Source organism: Anguilla rostrata, chromosome 10, assembly GCF_018555375.3.
Source record: "Anguilla rostrata isolate EN2019 chromosome 10, ASM1855537v3, whole genome shotgun sequence".
Taxonomy (NCBI): Eukaryota; Metazoa; Chordata; class Actinopteri; order Anguilliformes; family Anguillidae; genus Anguilla; species Anguilla rostrata.
The window spans coordinates 8,328,307-8,344,019 of record NC_057942.1 but is presented as its reverse complement, the minus strand read 5'-3'; the positions used below and the strand labels follow the sequence as shown (position 1 = coordinate 8,344,019).

At 48.4% G+C, this 15,713-nt stretch overlaps 1 protein-coding gene across 1 annotated transcript in view; it reads right to left on the bottom strand.

Annotated features, from left to right (window-relative positions):
- Nucleotides 1-1,222: 1,222 nt before the first annotated feature.
- The window catches only part of ebf2 (EBF transcription factor 2), a 43,780-nt gene continuing 29,289 nt past the window's right edge, over nucleotides 1,223-15,713 (bottom strand). The window contains exons 7-16 of the mRNA XM_064353792.1: nucleotides 11,613-11,694; nucleotides 9,182-9,323; nucleotides 8,612-8,742; nucleotides 7,958-8,084; nucleotides 6,942-7,030; nucleotides 6,626-6,691; nucleotides 5,907-6,084; nucleotides 4,303-4,488; nucleotides 3,496-3,663; nucleotides 1,223-2,929 (exon numbers count right to left, since the gene is read on the bottom strand). Of these exons, the coding sequence (XP_064209862.1) occupies nucleotides 2,898-2,929; nucleotides 3,496-3,663; nucleotides 4,303-4,488; nucleotides 5,907-6,084; nucleotides 6,626-6,691; nucleotides 6,942-7,030; nucleotides 7,958-8,084; nucleotides 8,612-8,742; nucleotides 9,182-9,323; nucleotides 11,613-11,694 (1,201 nt within the window). The 3' untranslated portion in view covers nucleotides 1,223-2,897. The remainder of the gene's footprint in view (nucleotides 2,930-3,495; nucleotides 3,664-4,302; nucleotides 4,489-5,906; nucleotides 6,085-6,625; nucleotides 6,692-6,941; nucleotides 7,031-7,957; nucleotides 8,085-8,611; nucleotides 8,743-9,181; nucleotides 9,324-11,612; nucleotides 11,695-15,713) is intronic.

Genomic DNA, 15,713 nt, shown 5'->3' with positions numbered 1-15,713 from the left:
AGGAGGGGTAGAGAGAGAAAGAGAGAGAGAGAGAGAGAGAGAGAGAGAGAGAGAGAGAGAGAGGGAGAGAGAGAGAGTCAGTCAGATACAGATAGCAGCCTGGGATTTCAAGTGACACGTGAAGGTGCTAGAAGAAGGAGAGAAGTGAATAAGACATTGAAGTGCGAGGAGGAGGGTTCCCTGTAGCCACTGGTTGGTGGCTGGCCTCTTCATCATGACGCTGTGCCTGGCTTCACCTCTTCATCATGGCGCTGTGCTTGGCTTCTACTCTTCAGTATGATGTTGTGCTGCCTCCTCCTCTTCATCATGGTTCTGTGCAGCGTCCTCCTCTTCATCATGGTTCTGTGCAGCGTCCTCCTCTTCATCATGGTTCTGTGCAGCGTCCTCCTCTTCATCATGGTTATCTGCAGTCCAGCCAGCCGTTAGCTGCTTCTGCACATTGCCGTTCTGTTTGACGGGTCCTTTGGAAGCAATCCTGCCCCATTCCAACATTCTTAAAACTCTTAAAACATATCCCCACGTGGACACGGGCCACACACACACACACACTCACGCACAAGTACGCATGCATGTGAACACACACAAGCGCACACACACATACACATTGACACGCTCACACACATATGCGGTTCTACACGTACGCGCGTGGGACGCACACTGCATTCGCACAAACACAGCCCTACCCCCCCTCCTTGCTTTGAGCATTGGTGTTAATGAAACAGTCGCTGTTTACTGGCATAGCATTAATTACTCCATCTAAGAGGTCTGGTAATTAAGTGCCCTCCTTTACCAGTGCTAATTACATTAGCGAGGAAAAGCCATTAAGGACAAAAGAGAAAGAAAGACCGAAAGAGAGAGCAAGAGACTTGTCTGTAGTTTATTCTACAGCTTCTTACCTGTGCTGAGGGGATGAATGAAGGGCAACAGCGGCATGGAGGAGAGAGAGGATTGTCTAATTTTACTCGCTGCTTAGATATGAAATTAAGTAATTGCACAAAAGGCTTAGCTGCCATAGACAAAATATGAAATAAATACATCTTTACCCACCCTGCCGAAGAATGAAGAAAATGCTTCGCAATTTTTCCTTATATTTCCGCATTTATCACTCTTACCAGAGTGTCTTACACAGATTATATTACATTTTTACAGATTTACACAACACACACATGCACGCAAGTACACACACACACACACACACACACAGTAAATCGCAAGCCCTGAGTGATTTCTTAAAACACATTTTTGTTTTATTTGGAAGAAAAAAAAAGTCATTACACCTCCATACATACAAATGACATTTTTGAGAGACCGTCCTCAACGTTGCTTTGTACCATGGCACCGACCGAAGTGAGCTGCTTTTTAAAAAAAAAATTATACATTGTGTCTTATTCATTTCTTACTTGTGCTTCTTAGTGTACTGCATAGAGACTGAACAACTGGGAAACAATATAAAATCAAGTGAGGTATGATTACACATTACCATCATTAAAAAAACAAAAAAACAATCATTCATATTTTGCAACACAAGGCGAAAGAAGGATGAAAGGAATGTGCTTTTGGAATGGCATGCATAAACAACAAACGTACAGCGGGGGAACACGTGACCCTCCTGAGACTCGGAGGGAGGACGCGGGGGGAGAGGGAGGGGGAGGGGGGGAACCATGGTTTTACCGCCAAAGAAGTCTCCTGCGCTGTCATCACTCATTACACAGAGCGGAGCAGTCATTATTCAAAACCAAAAACACATGACAAAAGTTTTTAAAATGCAGAAGTCATTAACCTTTTTCCCTTTTTTTTTTGAGTCTGTCCTCCTCATTTTCTATATCTCAGCATCTGTCTTCTTAGGCATAATCTGTGAGCTTATTGTGATATTGAATGAGAAACAACAATAATAATGTCAATGTAATAATAACATAATCATAACAACAACAATAATCATAACAATTACAAAAGGAATGAAAGACGTTTATATTATTCCTAATCCTAACTATAATAATAAGTTAAATTGGTTGTTTTTTTTTTCTTAAATAAATCGATATAGGATGTAGTCTATTTTCAGGCCTGCAACAGCAGGATTAAGAGTTCTTTCTGTATAAACTTAAGAGACCGAGCCTGAAAAGAAAAGAAAAATGATCCTCTGCCACAGAATGTAAATCACCTCCAAGGTCTATTTCATGAACCAGGATTTCTCGCACCAGTAACGTCTTTACAAAAGCACCAACAGCGTCCTTTTTTGGGCGAGTAAAGAGAAATGGCACCCTGCTTTTCAAAGAGTCACCGTGCACTGCTGTGAGCGTCTGCCGGCACAAGACCGAACCGGATGCAACAGGCCGCCATCTTCTTTTTGCCGCGGCTCAGCTAAAACCAGAACGCCGCGGTGTCGCACGGCTGCTCGTACGGCAAGCGGCTCTGCTGGCGTGGGTCTCCGTGCATCAGGCTGGAGGGGCGTGTTCGGGGTCAAAGGTGAAAGGTCACTGGAATGTTCAGCTGACGATGCCCTGATGCAGGCTCTCTCTGGACAGTTCCCTGGACGGTGGCCTCGGGAGATCCTGCTCAACAGGCTGCATCTCTGTATCGGTGCTGGACTGAACGCCCAACCCCGTTGGATTGGTCCCCTCTTTATGCTTCCGTCCTGCATTCCGTCCAATCGGTGTGGCCGATCCGTCTGTTGACGTCTCGTCTTTACCAATCGGCTAAGGCGAAGAGGCGGGTGTTCAGGGAGCAGAGGGGCGGGGATGCTGGGAGAAACAGGGGCTTGTGGGAATTATGCGGAAAGCTCAGTTTGCCGTTGGGGTCCCAAGTGCATCCACGACCTCCCCAGGCAGAAAGAGGTTTTGGAGAGTGGTGTTGGATCAGGATGGGGGGGTATGGGGGGGTGTGGGGGGGGGTCTCTTCTGCTACATCGGAGGGACAACCAGGCCTGTCATCGCTAAGAGTAGAGAAAAAAAGATTCATTAATTTAGTAGATTATGATCATTTCACTATTTTTTATTTTATTCATTTTAGCTGTGGTGGCAGTACTGAGTCAGTGAGGTATGTGGCGAGTGTCCATTTAACAGTGATTACCATTTACAATAATTTTTATGTATTCATTTCTGGTCATTCATGTTTTACAGTGCTGTACCATGATCTGGCCAGTACAGCTGGTCAGCTGGATGTACTGAGGACACAACATTTTGAGTACATTGAAAGTGCTTCATACATATATGATTATTATTATTATTGCTGCTTTATGCTACTACCTATTTGTTTGTCATGTGACTGGGTCATTGGTTAAACATGTATAGCTGGATGCACATGAGTGGCAGGTAGCAGTCTGTGTGGATCCGTGGGTGACATTACACTACTAAAGCCAGAATCAGAATCCAGGCTCTGTGCCAAATCCTTAGTTAAAGTACTGTATGTACTGTACATATCTGGCCTGGGTGTGGTTTGTACAGGAGAAGCGGGCGGGGTGTGTGCTGCGGGATGCTGTGGAGATCGAAGACGGGTTACCTCTGAAGCTGTTGCCCCCGGAGACGGGGCAGGCGGGGGAGGGGGACCCCTGCGGCCTCAGGACCGGGGCGAAAGCGCTCTTCTGCTTGGCGGAGGAGGGGAAGGAGGAGAAGGGCAGGAGGGAGGAGGAGGAGCTCGAACCCGGGATCGTGGGGCTGGAGGGCATGACTGTGCGCGAGGGAGAGAAACACCGGGTCAGCTCCGTCACGGATCGCCGCCGAAACAACACACAAATGTAAATGACCGCAAGAAACACGATATACAACACTTCTCCAGATGTGTGGGAAGCAAGACAAACATGTTATGAGTGGAAAGTGGTAAAAGAGAGAGTGCTCAAATGAATTTCTGTACATTTGGGCAATATTAACAATGTATTTCCTGCCAATAGAGCATCTGCATTAGAGTATGAATGAGGACTCGAGGATGAGGCTGATGTATGGTGAGCGTTCAGGTGTAAAATGGCCGCTGGGCTCCACACTGGTGCTGGCTGAGGTGAGTTTCCCCTCTTCACTATTAAGCGTGTTAAGATCATGAGATAAAAAGTGCTGTGTAAATGCAAGCCATTAGCACACAGGGGGAGGGGCCACGTTGTGTGTATGCATGTGTGTGTGTGTGTGTGTGTGTGCATGCATGTGAGTGGCAGAGGAGTAGAGAGGGACAGAGAGAGGGAAGAGAGGAAGGAAGCAAGAGAGAGAAGAAGAATCAGAGTAGAGAGGTAGAGGTTGATAATGGAGGACACAGGAAATGGGATTGGGGGGTTAGGGTTAGGGTTGGGGCGGGAGTAAAAGGAGCTGGAGGAACACTCACTGCCGTAGGGCGAGCTGGTGGGAGAAGCGCTGCTGAAACCGGGGGACCCCGGCACCCCCAGACTGGACATGGGCACAGCCCCATACCCCCCACTCATGCCCCCGCCACCCCCGTAACCAGACTGCTGGGGGGTGGAGGCGGAGGGGTAGCCCCGCGGAGACAAGCTGCTGGAGTTACGGATGTAACCTGCGCAAGGAGGGAGAGAGAGAGAGAAACAGAGAGAGAGAAAGGTAAAGAGAGAGAGAGAGATTAGGCTCACAGAAGAAATCTCCACACAGTGTTGCTGCTCAATCCACAGAACCACAAAGCAGTCAGCTGAATTAGCTTAAAACGAGTTTACTTCTAGAGTGTCTGAAAAGGGAATTACAGTTTGTGAGATTTTTTTTCTCCCTGCAATCTGATTGGTCCTTGCACGTATTACTCAGCATTATGGTACAGGTCTATGATTAAGACAGCATAAATTGCTAAAAGCATAATTTGTGAGAAGGAATGGACCCTTGGCTTATTAGTGAAGAACATGGCCAGGCGTTGGGTGGACCTCTCTCACATCTCCATGTGTCAACATGACCAAGCTCAGCGAAGGATGGGCTCCTCTCAACAGCCAAATTTCTCCCGAGACTTCTTCACACCGAGTTTTTTTTTTCCTGCCACTGTTAAAGTACTTGACTTCCCACTGGGGATTTGTAAAAAATCTCACTTGCTGTTTTTGGAGATGCATGCTCGGTCTTTCATGATTTCCCTAGTTCCCGTTTCTCTGTAAGAAGCGCCTTTTTGTGTCTCTGTGAAAAAAAAAGCGCCCGACAAATAAAATTAAAAAGTGAACTGAGTAATGAGCAGAACATCCAGTGTTTGATCTGGAACGCAGTATAAAGACAGGGAGTGTCTCCCTTCGCGAGGAGCCAATTTTTTAATGAATTTGGAGTCTGGAGCAGCGGGAGGTCCCGAACAGTGCTCGTTATACAGCTGTCTTCTGTGCTAAGCAGAACAGGGTTAAGCGCTTGATGTCACGTTGTAGGTTTTGCGCCAACGACACTATTGCTTTTAGCGTGCACTTTGGAGGTCACTCTGGATCAGAGCATCTGCTAAATGACTCAATGTAAATGTAACAGGAGAGGACGTGTGTCAGATATGACTCAATGTAAATGTAACAGGAGAGGGTGAATCTCAGTCCTATGGTCCTAGAGAGGTCTCGTAATGGAGCTGACTTTCTTTGGGACGAGCAAGGAGACACAAGGGCCACCTGAGAACCTGGGAGCCAAACAGGGCCACACAAGGGCCTACAGGGGCCATGGGCAACACAAGGGCCACCTGAGAACCTGGGAGCCAAACAGGGCCACACAAGGGCCTACAGGGGCCATGGGCAACACAAGGGCCACCTGAGAACCTGGGAGCCAAACTGGGCCACACAAGAGCCTACAGGGGCCATGGGCAACACAAGGGCCACCTGAGAACCTGGGAGCCAAACAGGGCCACACAAGGGCCTACAGGGGCCCAGGGCCAGGGCCCTCTCCTTAAATACGAAGTGTTTCAGGGGCAAGACAGGGACAAGTAGGAGCCCGAAATGGGGGTTGGGCGGGGTGTGGTGGTGGGGGTGCCCTCCTCACCCTGCGCGCTGGCCTGTCCCGGCTCCCCGATGCTGACGCCCAGCTGGGAGGGGTACGAGCCGATGCCCATCACGCTGCCGTGGGCGGGGGAGCTGGGCAGGGCCTGCAGCTGGCTGTGGGGGCGGGGCACACTGTACAGCGCCTCGGCGATGTCGGCCGCCCGCTTCAACAGCATGTCCTGAGAGAGAGAGAGAGAGAGAGAGCGAGAGGAGAGAGAGGGAGAGGGGGGAGAGAGAGAGAGAGAGAGAGAGAGGAGGGGGGAGAGACGAGCGAAGAGAGAGAGAGAGAGAGGGAGAGAGAGGAGAGGAGAGAGAGAGAGAGAGAGAGGGAGAGAGAGGAGGGGGAGAGAGAGAGAGAGGAGAGAGGAGGAGAGGAGGGAGAGAAGAGAGAGAGGGAGAGAGAGAGGAGGAGAGAGGAGGGGAGAGAGAGAGGAGAGAGAGAGAGGAGAGAGAGAGACAGAGAAAAAGGGAGAGAGAGAGATAGGGGGCAGAGAGAGTGAGGCAGAGGGGGGGGAGAAATAGAGGTTCAGGGCTGTTATCAGTCTGTCTCTTTATACTATGCATCGCACTTGTTTCATGTTTGTTAAGTAATTCACAGTGAGTGTGGATTTCATTTCTATTATTTTCTGAAAAAACAAGAGACTTCAACCTCTGTGTCCCAGTGAGAATTTGAGTGCGTGTTTATGTGGATGTGAAGGAGGGGCGTTGTGGTCCAGTTACCTGATTACTGTGTGGGTTTCCATACAGGGCTTCAACCAAGTCAGCAGCTCTCTTTAGTAACATCTCCTATACATGGAGGAAGAGGCAAGGGAAGTGAGCATGGAGCAAGTGTGTGTGTGTAGTGTGTGTGTGTGTGTGATGCTGTGTGTGTGTGTGTGCGTGCGTGTGTGTGTGTGTCTGAGTGTATTTGTGCGTACAAACATTTATGCCGGTTGGTGAATCTACATTTACAATGTAAGTATACAGTATGAAATTGCTTTATATTTGTGTGTTTTTGGGGGGGTTGTGTGCACGTATGCGCAGGTGTGCCACTCACCTTGGCCAGTTTCTCGGGGTCACCGGGGTGCCTGGGAATGACCTTCTGCAGCCTCTGGAACCCATAGTCGATCGTGGGTTCATTCAGAGCTGAGGAATGCACAGACACACACACAGGGAGTCACTGTCATGTGTTCACCACAGATCCAGGTTCATACAGCGTGTGTGCAGAGAGGACCAAAGAAGTGCTAGAGCTGAGTATCTGGATAGCATACAGAATCTGTTTCCACACTAACCTGCGACACAGATTCTCTATACTATCCAGATACTCAGCTCTTGCACTTCGTTGGTCCTCTCTGCTTCTTAACTACAGTAGAGTCCAGTTGGTCTGTGTTATAGTACAGAATGGCCATTGCCACAGTATTGTACTGGCCCCCTCAATGAACATTATACAGGAATGTTTTAGCTTCTACAGCAGGGAGACAGAGAGTTGAGCATCTGTAGCGTGTAGAGAATCTGTGGAGAAGCACTGCTGCGTGTAATGGATCAGCCTCGTTTGGGAATGTGGCGTATCCACACACAGATGTGTCTACCAGCAGGTGAGGAAGGAGGACTGGTCGGGGCTGACTGGCCCAGGGGTGGTTCTGGTGACCAGCTGGAACAGTCCGCCATTTTGACCCATTGTTCCATGAGCCACATTGACAGACAGTGTCCAACATTTTAAATAAAATCATAATATCACACACTGGACATATCATTAGCACCATAACCTCTCCCATGTCTCACCCTCCTCCACCCCCCCTACCCCCATCCAGCTCCAGCACCTCCTCATTCACTCTGCATATTCTCAGTTTGTCTTACAATATTCCCATTCTATCATGCAACATTCCCATCTCATCCTAAAATATTCCCATCCTATCTTGCAATATTCTCATTCTATCCTGCATGCATTCATCCTATCCTGCAATATTCCCGTACTATCCAGCAATATTCCCATCCTATCCTGCATATTCCCACCCTGCTCCATCTTTAGACCGGCTGAATGCACTGAACCCCAGACTGAATGACGTGTCTCACCTGTGTAGATGAAGCGGCCGGGCACGCCCTTGCAGAACTGCTTGGACTTGTAGGACAGCGTGACCTCCACCACCCCCGGGATGTGCCGGGGGGGCGTCTGGACGCGTATGGCATGCGGCGTGATCAGCTGGGGGAGGGGGGGGGGGCAGAGGGGTGGGAGGTTTTTAGGAGAGGCGGGGTGTGAATCCGATCGCAGAGCATCCCTGAGGTGGGGCCTGCAAAAACCCCCCCCATGTGAGCTTCTTCTGGGCTCCTGGGGCCTTTTGAGGGTCCAGACGAAGCTCACTCTAAAAACGCACCTGCGTCTGCTCTTACTGCTCATCGACTGCGTGTGAAGAATGTGTGTTGCTCTGGAGAAGAGTTAAATATGCGATAGAGGGGTTCTTGGCATTAATTCTGCCAATACTCTTAAGATGGCCCTCTCTTAATGGTCTTCTGCTGCAGCAGATTGCTGTTGCACGGTTCAGCCAAACCGCATTTTCTCAGTGTGAATAAGGGTCATTTGCATTTAGGTTTTCAGCAGATGGTGTTATCCAGAGAGACAGACAGTTTTCTCGCTGAAGGATCCCTTCTCCCCTACGCCTCAACGCCCCCCCCCTGCCCCCCCCGCCCTATCAGTGCCCCCCCCCCCCAAGTTCCACACTCACTCCTTACCTCACTCCACACCAACATGCTCCCAAACACCACCTGGAGCCCGTCGAAAAAGTTCTCCCCGATGACGATGACCATAGCGCCCCCTGTTGTCCAGCCCTCGCTGGGACTGATGGCTTTGATGCAGGGGGTGGCTGCAGAGAAAGACAGATAAGGAGGGGGAGGGGGGGTCACCTCACACATTTATAAATGAATGCAGCTTGTTTTTGCAGAGGGCGGACTGTCCACTGTCCATGAGAAACAGTCCCGGCTGAAGGCCAAACATTCCAATGTGATGCATCGTCTTTTTTTTATTTAGATTTTATCTCTGAGTTTATCCCATTTTTCCCAACCCCAAACTCAACCGAACTTGTTGACTTGTTGTGTTATTATGGGGTGTCTCTAACTGTGCACACCATGCTCCACGCTGGAGGGGGGTATTATTATGGGGTGTCCTGATTGGGCCGTACCGTACTCCATGTTGGGGAGTGGGGGGGTGGGGTGTTATTATGGGATGCCCCTGACTGCCTACCGTACTCCATGTTGGGGAGTGGGGGGGAGGGGTGTTATTATGGGATGCCCCTGACTGCCTACCGTACTCCATGTTGCTCTCCGCACTCTCGCCCGGCTCCAGCCTGCGAGCTCTCCGTCCGTGTTTGGAGTTGTTGTGGACGAACATGTTATCAGACACGGCCAGGACGTGCCCATCCACGCTCACCGTACTGGACAGGACCACCTGCAGGCAGAGCAGGGAGGCAGGGGGGTGAGTGGGGTGACATTAAAAAAATCTAATGTCAGGGTGTGGAAAACTTCCACCAGAGAGACTGGGGGGGGGGGGGGATCCCTTTCACTGCATCTTTTGCTGCATCGCTGCAACGTGGAACTAAAAACAGGAAGCACAGCTCAGCTTTACTCCCTCCACCTGTCCTGCTCCTCCTCTCTCTGTTTCTGTCCCTCTCTCCACGTCCTCCGCCCCTCTCTCCCTCTCCCTCTCCCTCTCCAGCTCTCTCTCTCTCTACGGGGGATAGAGGCTCCTGTGTTCAAGTGCACCCTGTCATTCTAAAGCAGACCTACAGTTCCAGACTCACGTACGGCGAAATAAAATTTAAAACTTCATCTTTGGACGGTAAGCCAGGGTGAGAGTTTACCTCACCACCGCCCACTTTACCTCCGCACCTCACGCCAAGCCCTCTTTGGGGTTTGTTTTTTTTCCTCTAACTGGGTCTGGCAGCCCATAGAGATGCACTGAAAGCACAGCAGCAATCCTTCGCTGGCACTAAACATATGAACCAAACTCTTCCTTTTTCCTCCCTCCCTCTCTCTCTCCCTCTCTTTCTCTCTGTGATATATAAGGGCTATAATTAGATTTCTGGCCCACAGTCGGCATCCCTTTCTCTGAATGTACTACATACTTTTTTCAGGGTACTGTGTGCGTGCGTGTACTGTGTGTGTGTGTGTGCGTGCGTGTGTGTGTGTGTGTGTGTGTGTGTGTGTGTGTGTGTGTGTGTGTGTGTGTGTGTGTGTGTGTGTGTGTGTGTGTGTGGATGTGCATGCACACGCCCGCAGATCATGCATTCACATGAGTGTATTTGTGTGTGTGCGCACACGTGCGTGCGCATGTGCATGTGCATGTGTTGTGTGCGCATGTGCATGTGCATGTGTGTGTGTGTGTGTGTACAGTTGTGTGTCTGCGTGTTCGTGCATGGCGTATAACGCATTATCGCAACACTAACACTGATAACAGCACCCAAGCCAAAGAGCAGTGACTGATCTGACTCTGACACTGACTCTGTACTGTAGGGACCCAAGGCCGTGTGCATGGAGGGGAGCTCTACAGCAGTAATTCACCGGGTGCCAGCGAGGAGCGGAAGTTCTGGTGTTGGGAGGTGAAGACTGAGACGCGGTGCGGTCAAACGGAGAGAGCCACAGGGACTTGGGGTGAGGAATTCTGAAGCTCCTCTAAATAAGTCTGAGTTATCGATCACGGAGCAGCATGGAGTTGTGTGCCCTCAGCCATGTCGACTTTTAACCTGAAGTGAGGACCTCAGAGGGGTCTGCTCTGTCATAACTCTACACTGTGTGTCAGAAAAGACTTTACAGAGAGAGAGAGAGAGAGAGAGGGAGGGAGCCTGTCTGTGTGTGTGTGTGTGTGCGTGCATGCGTGTGTGCGTGTGTGTATGCGTGAGTGTGTGAGAAAGTGAGAGAAGGAGGGATAGAGGGAGGGAGAGAGAGGGATACTGTTTGTGTGTGCGTGTGTGTGTGAGTGAGTGAGAGAGAGAGGGAAAGAGACAGGCACCCTGTGTGTGTGTGAGTGAGAGAGAGAGGGAGGTAGGAAGGGAGAGAGAGAGAGAGAGAGCAGAGGAGGAGAGAATACCAGACAGGGCTGCAGTGCTGAAAGACAGCAGAGGAAGTGAAGCGGGAGGGTCCCCTGTGACCACTTCCTGGGTCACGGAGCTTGACCTCCCCCATCTGGAGCCAATCACTCAACTCTTGACAACTTCCTGAAACACCTCAGCCTATTTCCTGCCCCCCCCCCACCTCCACCCCCACCCCCACCTTCTCCCTCCTCTGTCCCTTTCCCTCTCTCACTCTTTGGAATCCACACTTTCACTCTCCCTTTCTTTTCCATGAAAGACACAAAGAAACAGATTCTGAGTTCAAAAACTGAAATATGAATTGCCAATGCATTTTCATTTCCAGTCACACATATCCTTCGCGAAGACTTTCTCCCCTCTCCCCCTCAGTATATTTCATTCGATAACCACCAAAACACACACATGCACAGATGTACACAACTGTTCACACACACATACAGTACATATCCACGCAAACACGCAGACATACATGTGCAGCCAGTGGACACCCAGCACACGCAAACATGCATGGTCTTGCATATCAAGTGTGCAAGCATACATGCAATCGGATACAAACTCACACACACTCACACACCTTGCCCACAGAGAAATACACGCACGCATGCACACATACACATACACACTCTCTCTCTGTCTCTCTCTCTATTCACCTGAAACCTTCTCATGTCTCTTGGGTTTCCTGCTGTCTTCAGACAGTTCTGGTTACACTTCAGGAAAAACTTCAAGAAGAACCTGTAAGGAGGAAAGCATTGCAGAATGAATAAGTGAACAAACACACCACCAACACTCAAATGCACTGAAGGGCAAGAGACCAATACAATAAATACAGTTATACTCATTTTCTTCATATAGTTCAATTGGATTTAGTTCAGTCATGTTGCAAATACACTTGCAGATGAGGCAAGGTCTGGCACAGCTGTGTGCATCACTGAGATGGATGCATGTATGTTCTCTTACAACGCAAGTCGCTCTGAATTGACAGCCTCTGTTAAACGAGCGTAGTGTAATATCAAGTGAAACAAACATTTCAGTGGCGATACTTTCTGAGATCTACATCCTGCTCCAGAAAACGCGGAGGGTCTCGAAAACCACAAACAACACAGCCGATCTATTTTCGATTTTGCCTACCACACCGTGTATTCGACCAAAATTAAAAGTAAAAAAAAAAAAAAAAAAATCGGTTTGGTGGCAGACGGCAGAGAAAGCGTAAAACTGAACGCTGTGCAAACAGTCAAGCCGAGCTCCTGTAGTGCCAGCCCGTTATAATGGCTATAATAAGCATTTCCATTTGCCTCCGCTCCGCCATAAATGTTATTGCACTTTAAATCAAATCAAAGATTTGAAAGGCATTAGAAAGGAGAGCTTCTGTTGCATTTTCAAAAAGCAGGGAAAGTGATGTATGGAGCACTCTGGGGACTTTGGTATCCTGCAATGCTGTCTCTGAACCCCCCACATGGGAACAGAGAGAGAACAAGCCCAGGAGAGGGGGGGGGGAGGGGAGGGGGGGGGGCTGAGGGAGGAAAGATTGGAACTAGGCTCTTTCAGCAGTCACACTGTGTGTGTGTGTGTGTGTGTGTGTGTGTGTGTGTGTGTGCGCGCTCGCATACGTTTGTATGTATGTTACTACGTGGTGTACTCAAAGTATGTGGTGCCTTATATATGTTATGTGAATAATGCCATGCTTTGGCAATACAGTTGTAATTTTTGTCATGCCAATAAAGCACTTTGAATTTGAATACTGAAAATTGTGTAATACTACTGTAAAAAAAAAGCAAGAATGTTTGTGTGCATGTGTGTGTGTGTTTGCATGCGTGTGCATGCACATGTGCCTGTATTTGAATGCGTGTACTCAAAACATGTCCCATGCACATTGTTAATGATGGTGTGTGTGTGTGTTTGTGTGTGTTCTGATAAAGTGGGTGGGGTCCACACTAATGGCCAGTCACCGAAAATGCCGCTGGAATGAACAGATGCAGAGAGAGAATGAAGAAGAGATGGAGAACACAGAGAGTCTCTGTGTGCGTGTGTGTGTGCGCGTGTGTGACAGAGAGAGAGACTCCAAATCCCAGGTGTACGCAGTTTGGCAACATGGCATGCTGCCATAGCAACAGAGCCCTGCCGCAATCCCAAAGTCCCTGTGCTGAGAGAGAGAAAGAGAGATGGAAAAGAGAGGGAAGAGAGTGAGGCTGTGAGGAACACATTCCAACAGAGAGAGAGAGATAGAGAGAGCGATATGAAATAACGAGCAGGATAAAGAAACTGAAAGCAGAGAAAGACATCCCTGCACAGAGAGAGTGAGCAAAGACATGAAGAAAACCTCGGAGAAACAGACACTGCGATCCTGCAGGCCTGAATGCCAACAGAAGTGCCAGGGATGACCCTGCGCAACAGGTGACCTCTGACTCTCAAAATAGCCCCTCCCTCGTCATTTAGCCGACATAATGTATGCTGTTAAAATGAGAAACTAACTACAGCGGCAGCAGAACTATTTTTATTTCTACGGAAACGTACTAGCTAACGTTTTATTATTTTTTATTTTTTCTAAACTCCACACCTCCCACGTCGCGCTCTCAGAAAACATAAGTCATCTTAATGTAGAGGCATGCATGGGAAGAGACTTCATTTCAGCAGAAATTGAAAGCCCCCGATTTGGACGCCAATCGCTCTCCCTTTCACTCCCTTGTGAGGAGAACCTGGCTTGGTGCGGCGCTAGTTCCAGAACGGTGTCCAATAATTCTTGATTTGAGCTATTTAAGCTGAGGACAATCAATATTGTTGTTGGCGCAGAGCTATCGTGATTTATCCGTCGTCATCGGGACCTACAGCCCCACAGCCCGGCAAGTTTAGTTCTGGATTGGATGTGTGCAAAAGGCCATGCAGAATTTTCCTCCTTCTCTCCCTCCCTCCCTCCACCCAGCATATAACTCCCTTTCTCTCTGTATTATTGTTTTCATACATCGGTTTCTATTTTTATTATTAGCTATGCGCATTTACGGTTTTTTTCTGGACTTTTTGGTGAGGTACGTTAATTTCACTTTTTCGTTTTCACGGTCTTTACGTGCGGACCTAAACTCGATACGCATCTGAAAGGTGGCATTACATTCATTCATTCATTCATTTATCTGCTGTCCAAAAATAAACCTCACTGCAGACGTTTGTGCAATAGAAACTTTCTCTTCCAACTTGATACCGCTACACTGCAGAGTCTAACACAAGAGGAGCGCTGTACCTTTGTCTCTCTCTGTTCTGTGGTTTATTACCAATTCAGGCATCACGGGCTTGATCACACGTGACTTTCTCATGATCATCAAATCTCACCGATGACGAAACATCGGAAATGACAGGCCACCGTTCGGATAGCGTACATGTTTCCTGCGGCTAAACTGAGCACAGAGCGAGTTCCCTGAGAAGCAGGAAGAGACGCTAACGGTGTGAATGAAGTTTGATCATTTTCAAAGCATTCGTTCGGTTAACACATCGCTTCCTACTATTTTTTTTGTGTGTTGGGGCTTTTCCCGGTGCTATAACAGACCACCCCCGACCCCCTCCCTCCGGTCAACTTTTCACCCCCCCAGTTCGGACGCACACAGCTGCAAATGTTGAAATTAAAGCGAGACGTTGCCGCATATATTACCATACATTAGCCGCTCCCCTTACCCACTTAACATGCAAATCTCCCGGCCCTGTTTCCCAACACCTTCTGCCACACATTCATTTGCTGAATTATAATTAGACTAATCTTGCATAATTAATAAGAAGTCGGGGACCCCGCTTTTTTCTATTATGGTTTTCCGCAAGATGAATATACATTTATGTTTATCAATATAACTCCTATCCCAACTCGCATGTAGTTCTCCCAGATGCCAGCATTGTACCTGGAACACTGTAGCCTACATATTGCATGGAGAGTCTAATGTGTTTTTGGCGTCCCCCAAACTCATGAAACGGTGTTTTTGTCAATGCCTATGCCTGGTAAAAGTCATGTCCACATTTCAACCAAGTTATTCTCCATATTACGTTAATAGCTGAAAACCTGACTGTCTCTGAACCTTACTTATAGTCTGAAGTGATTACTTCAAAAGGCAGGCTTTGCTTGAACATTTTGGGGAAATGTAACAATTATCAATGTTAAATCAAGTCGAAAAGAGTTACGATGAGTTCCCAATTGTACTCCTTTAGAGTTCATATCAGAGTTGACATAATGCTGAGCACTGTGCTATGAATATACTGGAGAGATTGTGTCAAGGTGTGTGTGTGTGTGTGTGTATGTGTCTGTGTTTATGAGTGTGTGTGTGTGTGAAACAGTGTTGGGGTCACCATCATTACCCATAACTCGCCGTATCCAGATGATAAGAATATATCCAGACTTATTAGGAACCACAAGCACACCGTAGGCCTCAGCGCAAAGCCTGAGGATCAATTTCCCCACGGTCTCCACAGGGAGTCCATTTTCCCACCTACTTCACTCGATCCCTTTCAGGCTCCCAAAAAACCCCATTGTCTGCATCTGCCTGTTATTCCCCAGACACAACAGTGGCTTAACGGCACAGGGGGGGACGTGCTCGAGAAAGTCACTTTAAAATAAAGACGGTAGTCGCAACAAAAAAAAAAAGTCCGCTCCAATACTAGCTGCAGTGATACTAATATGTTTAGGAATCAGCCTGCTTGTCATTACATAAAATGAATCAAATTAAGACGACGTGATTTCCAACCCTGATTAAATCAAAGCAACTCATTTGTTGACCGGTCTG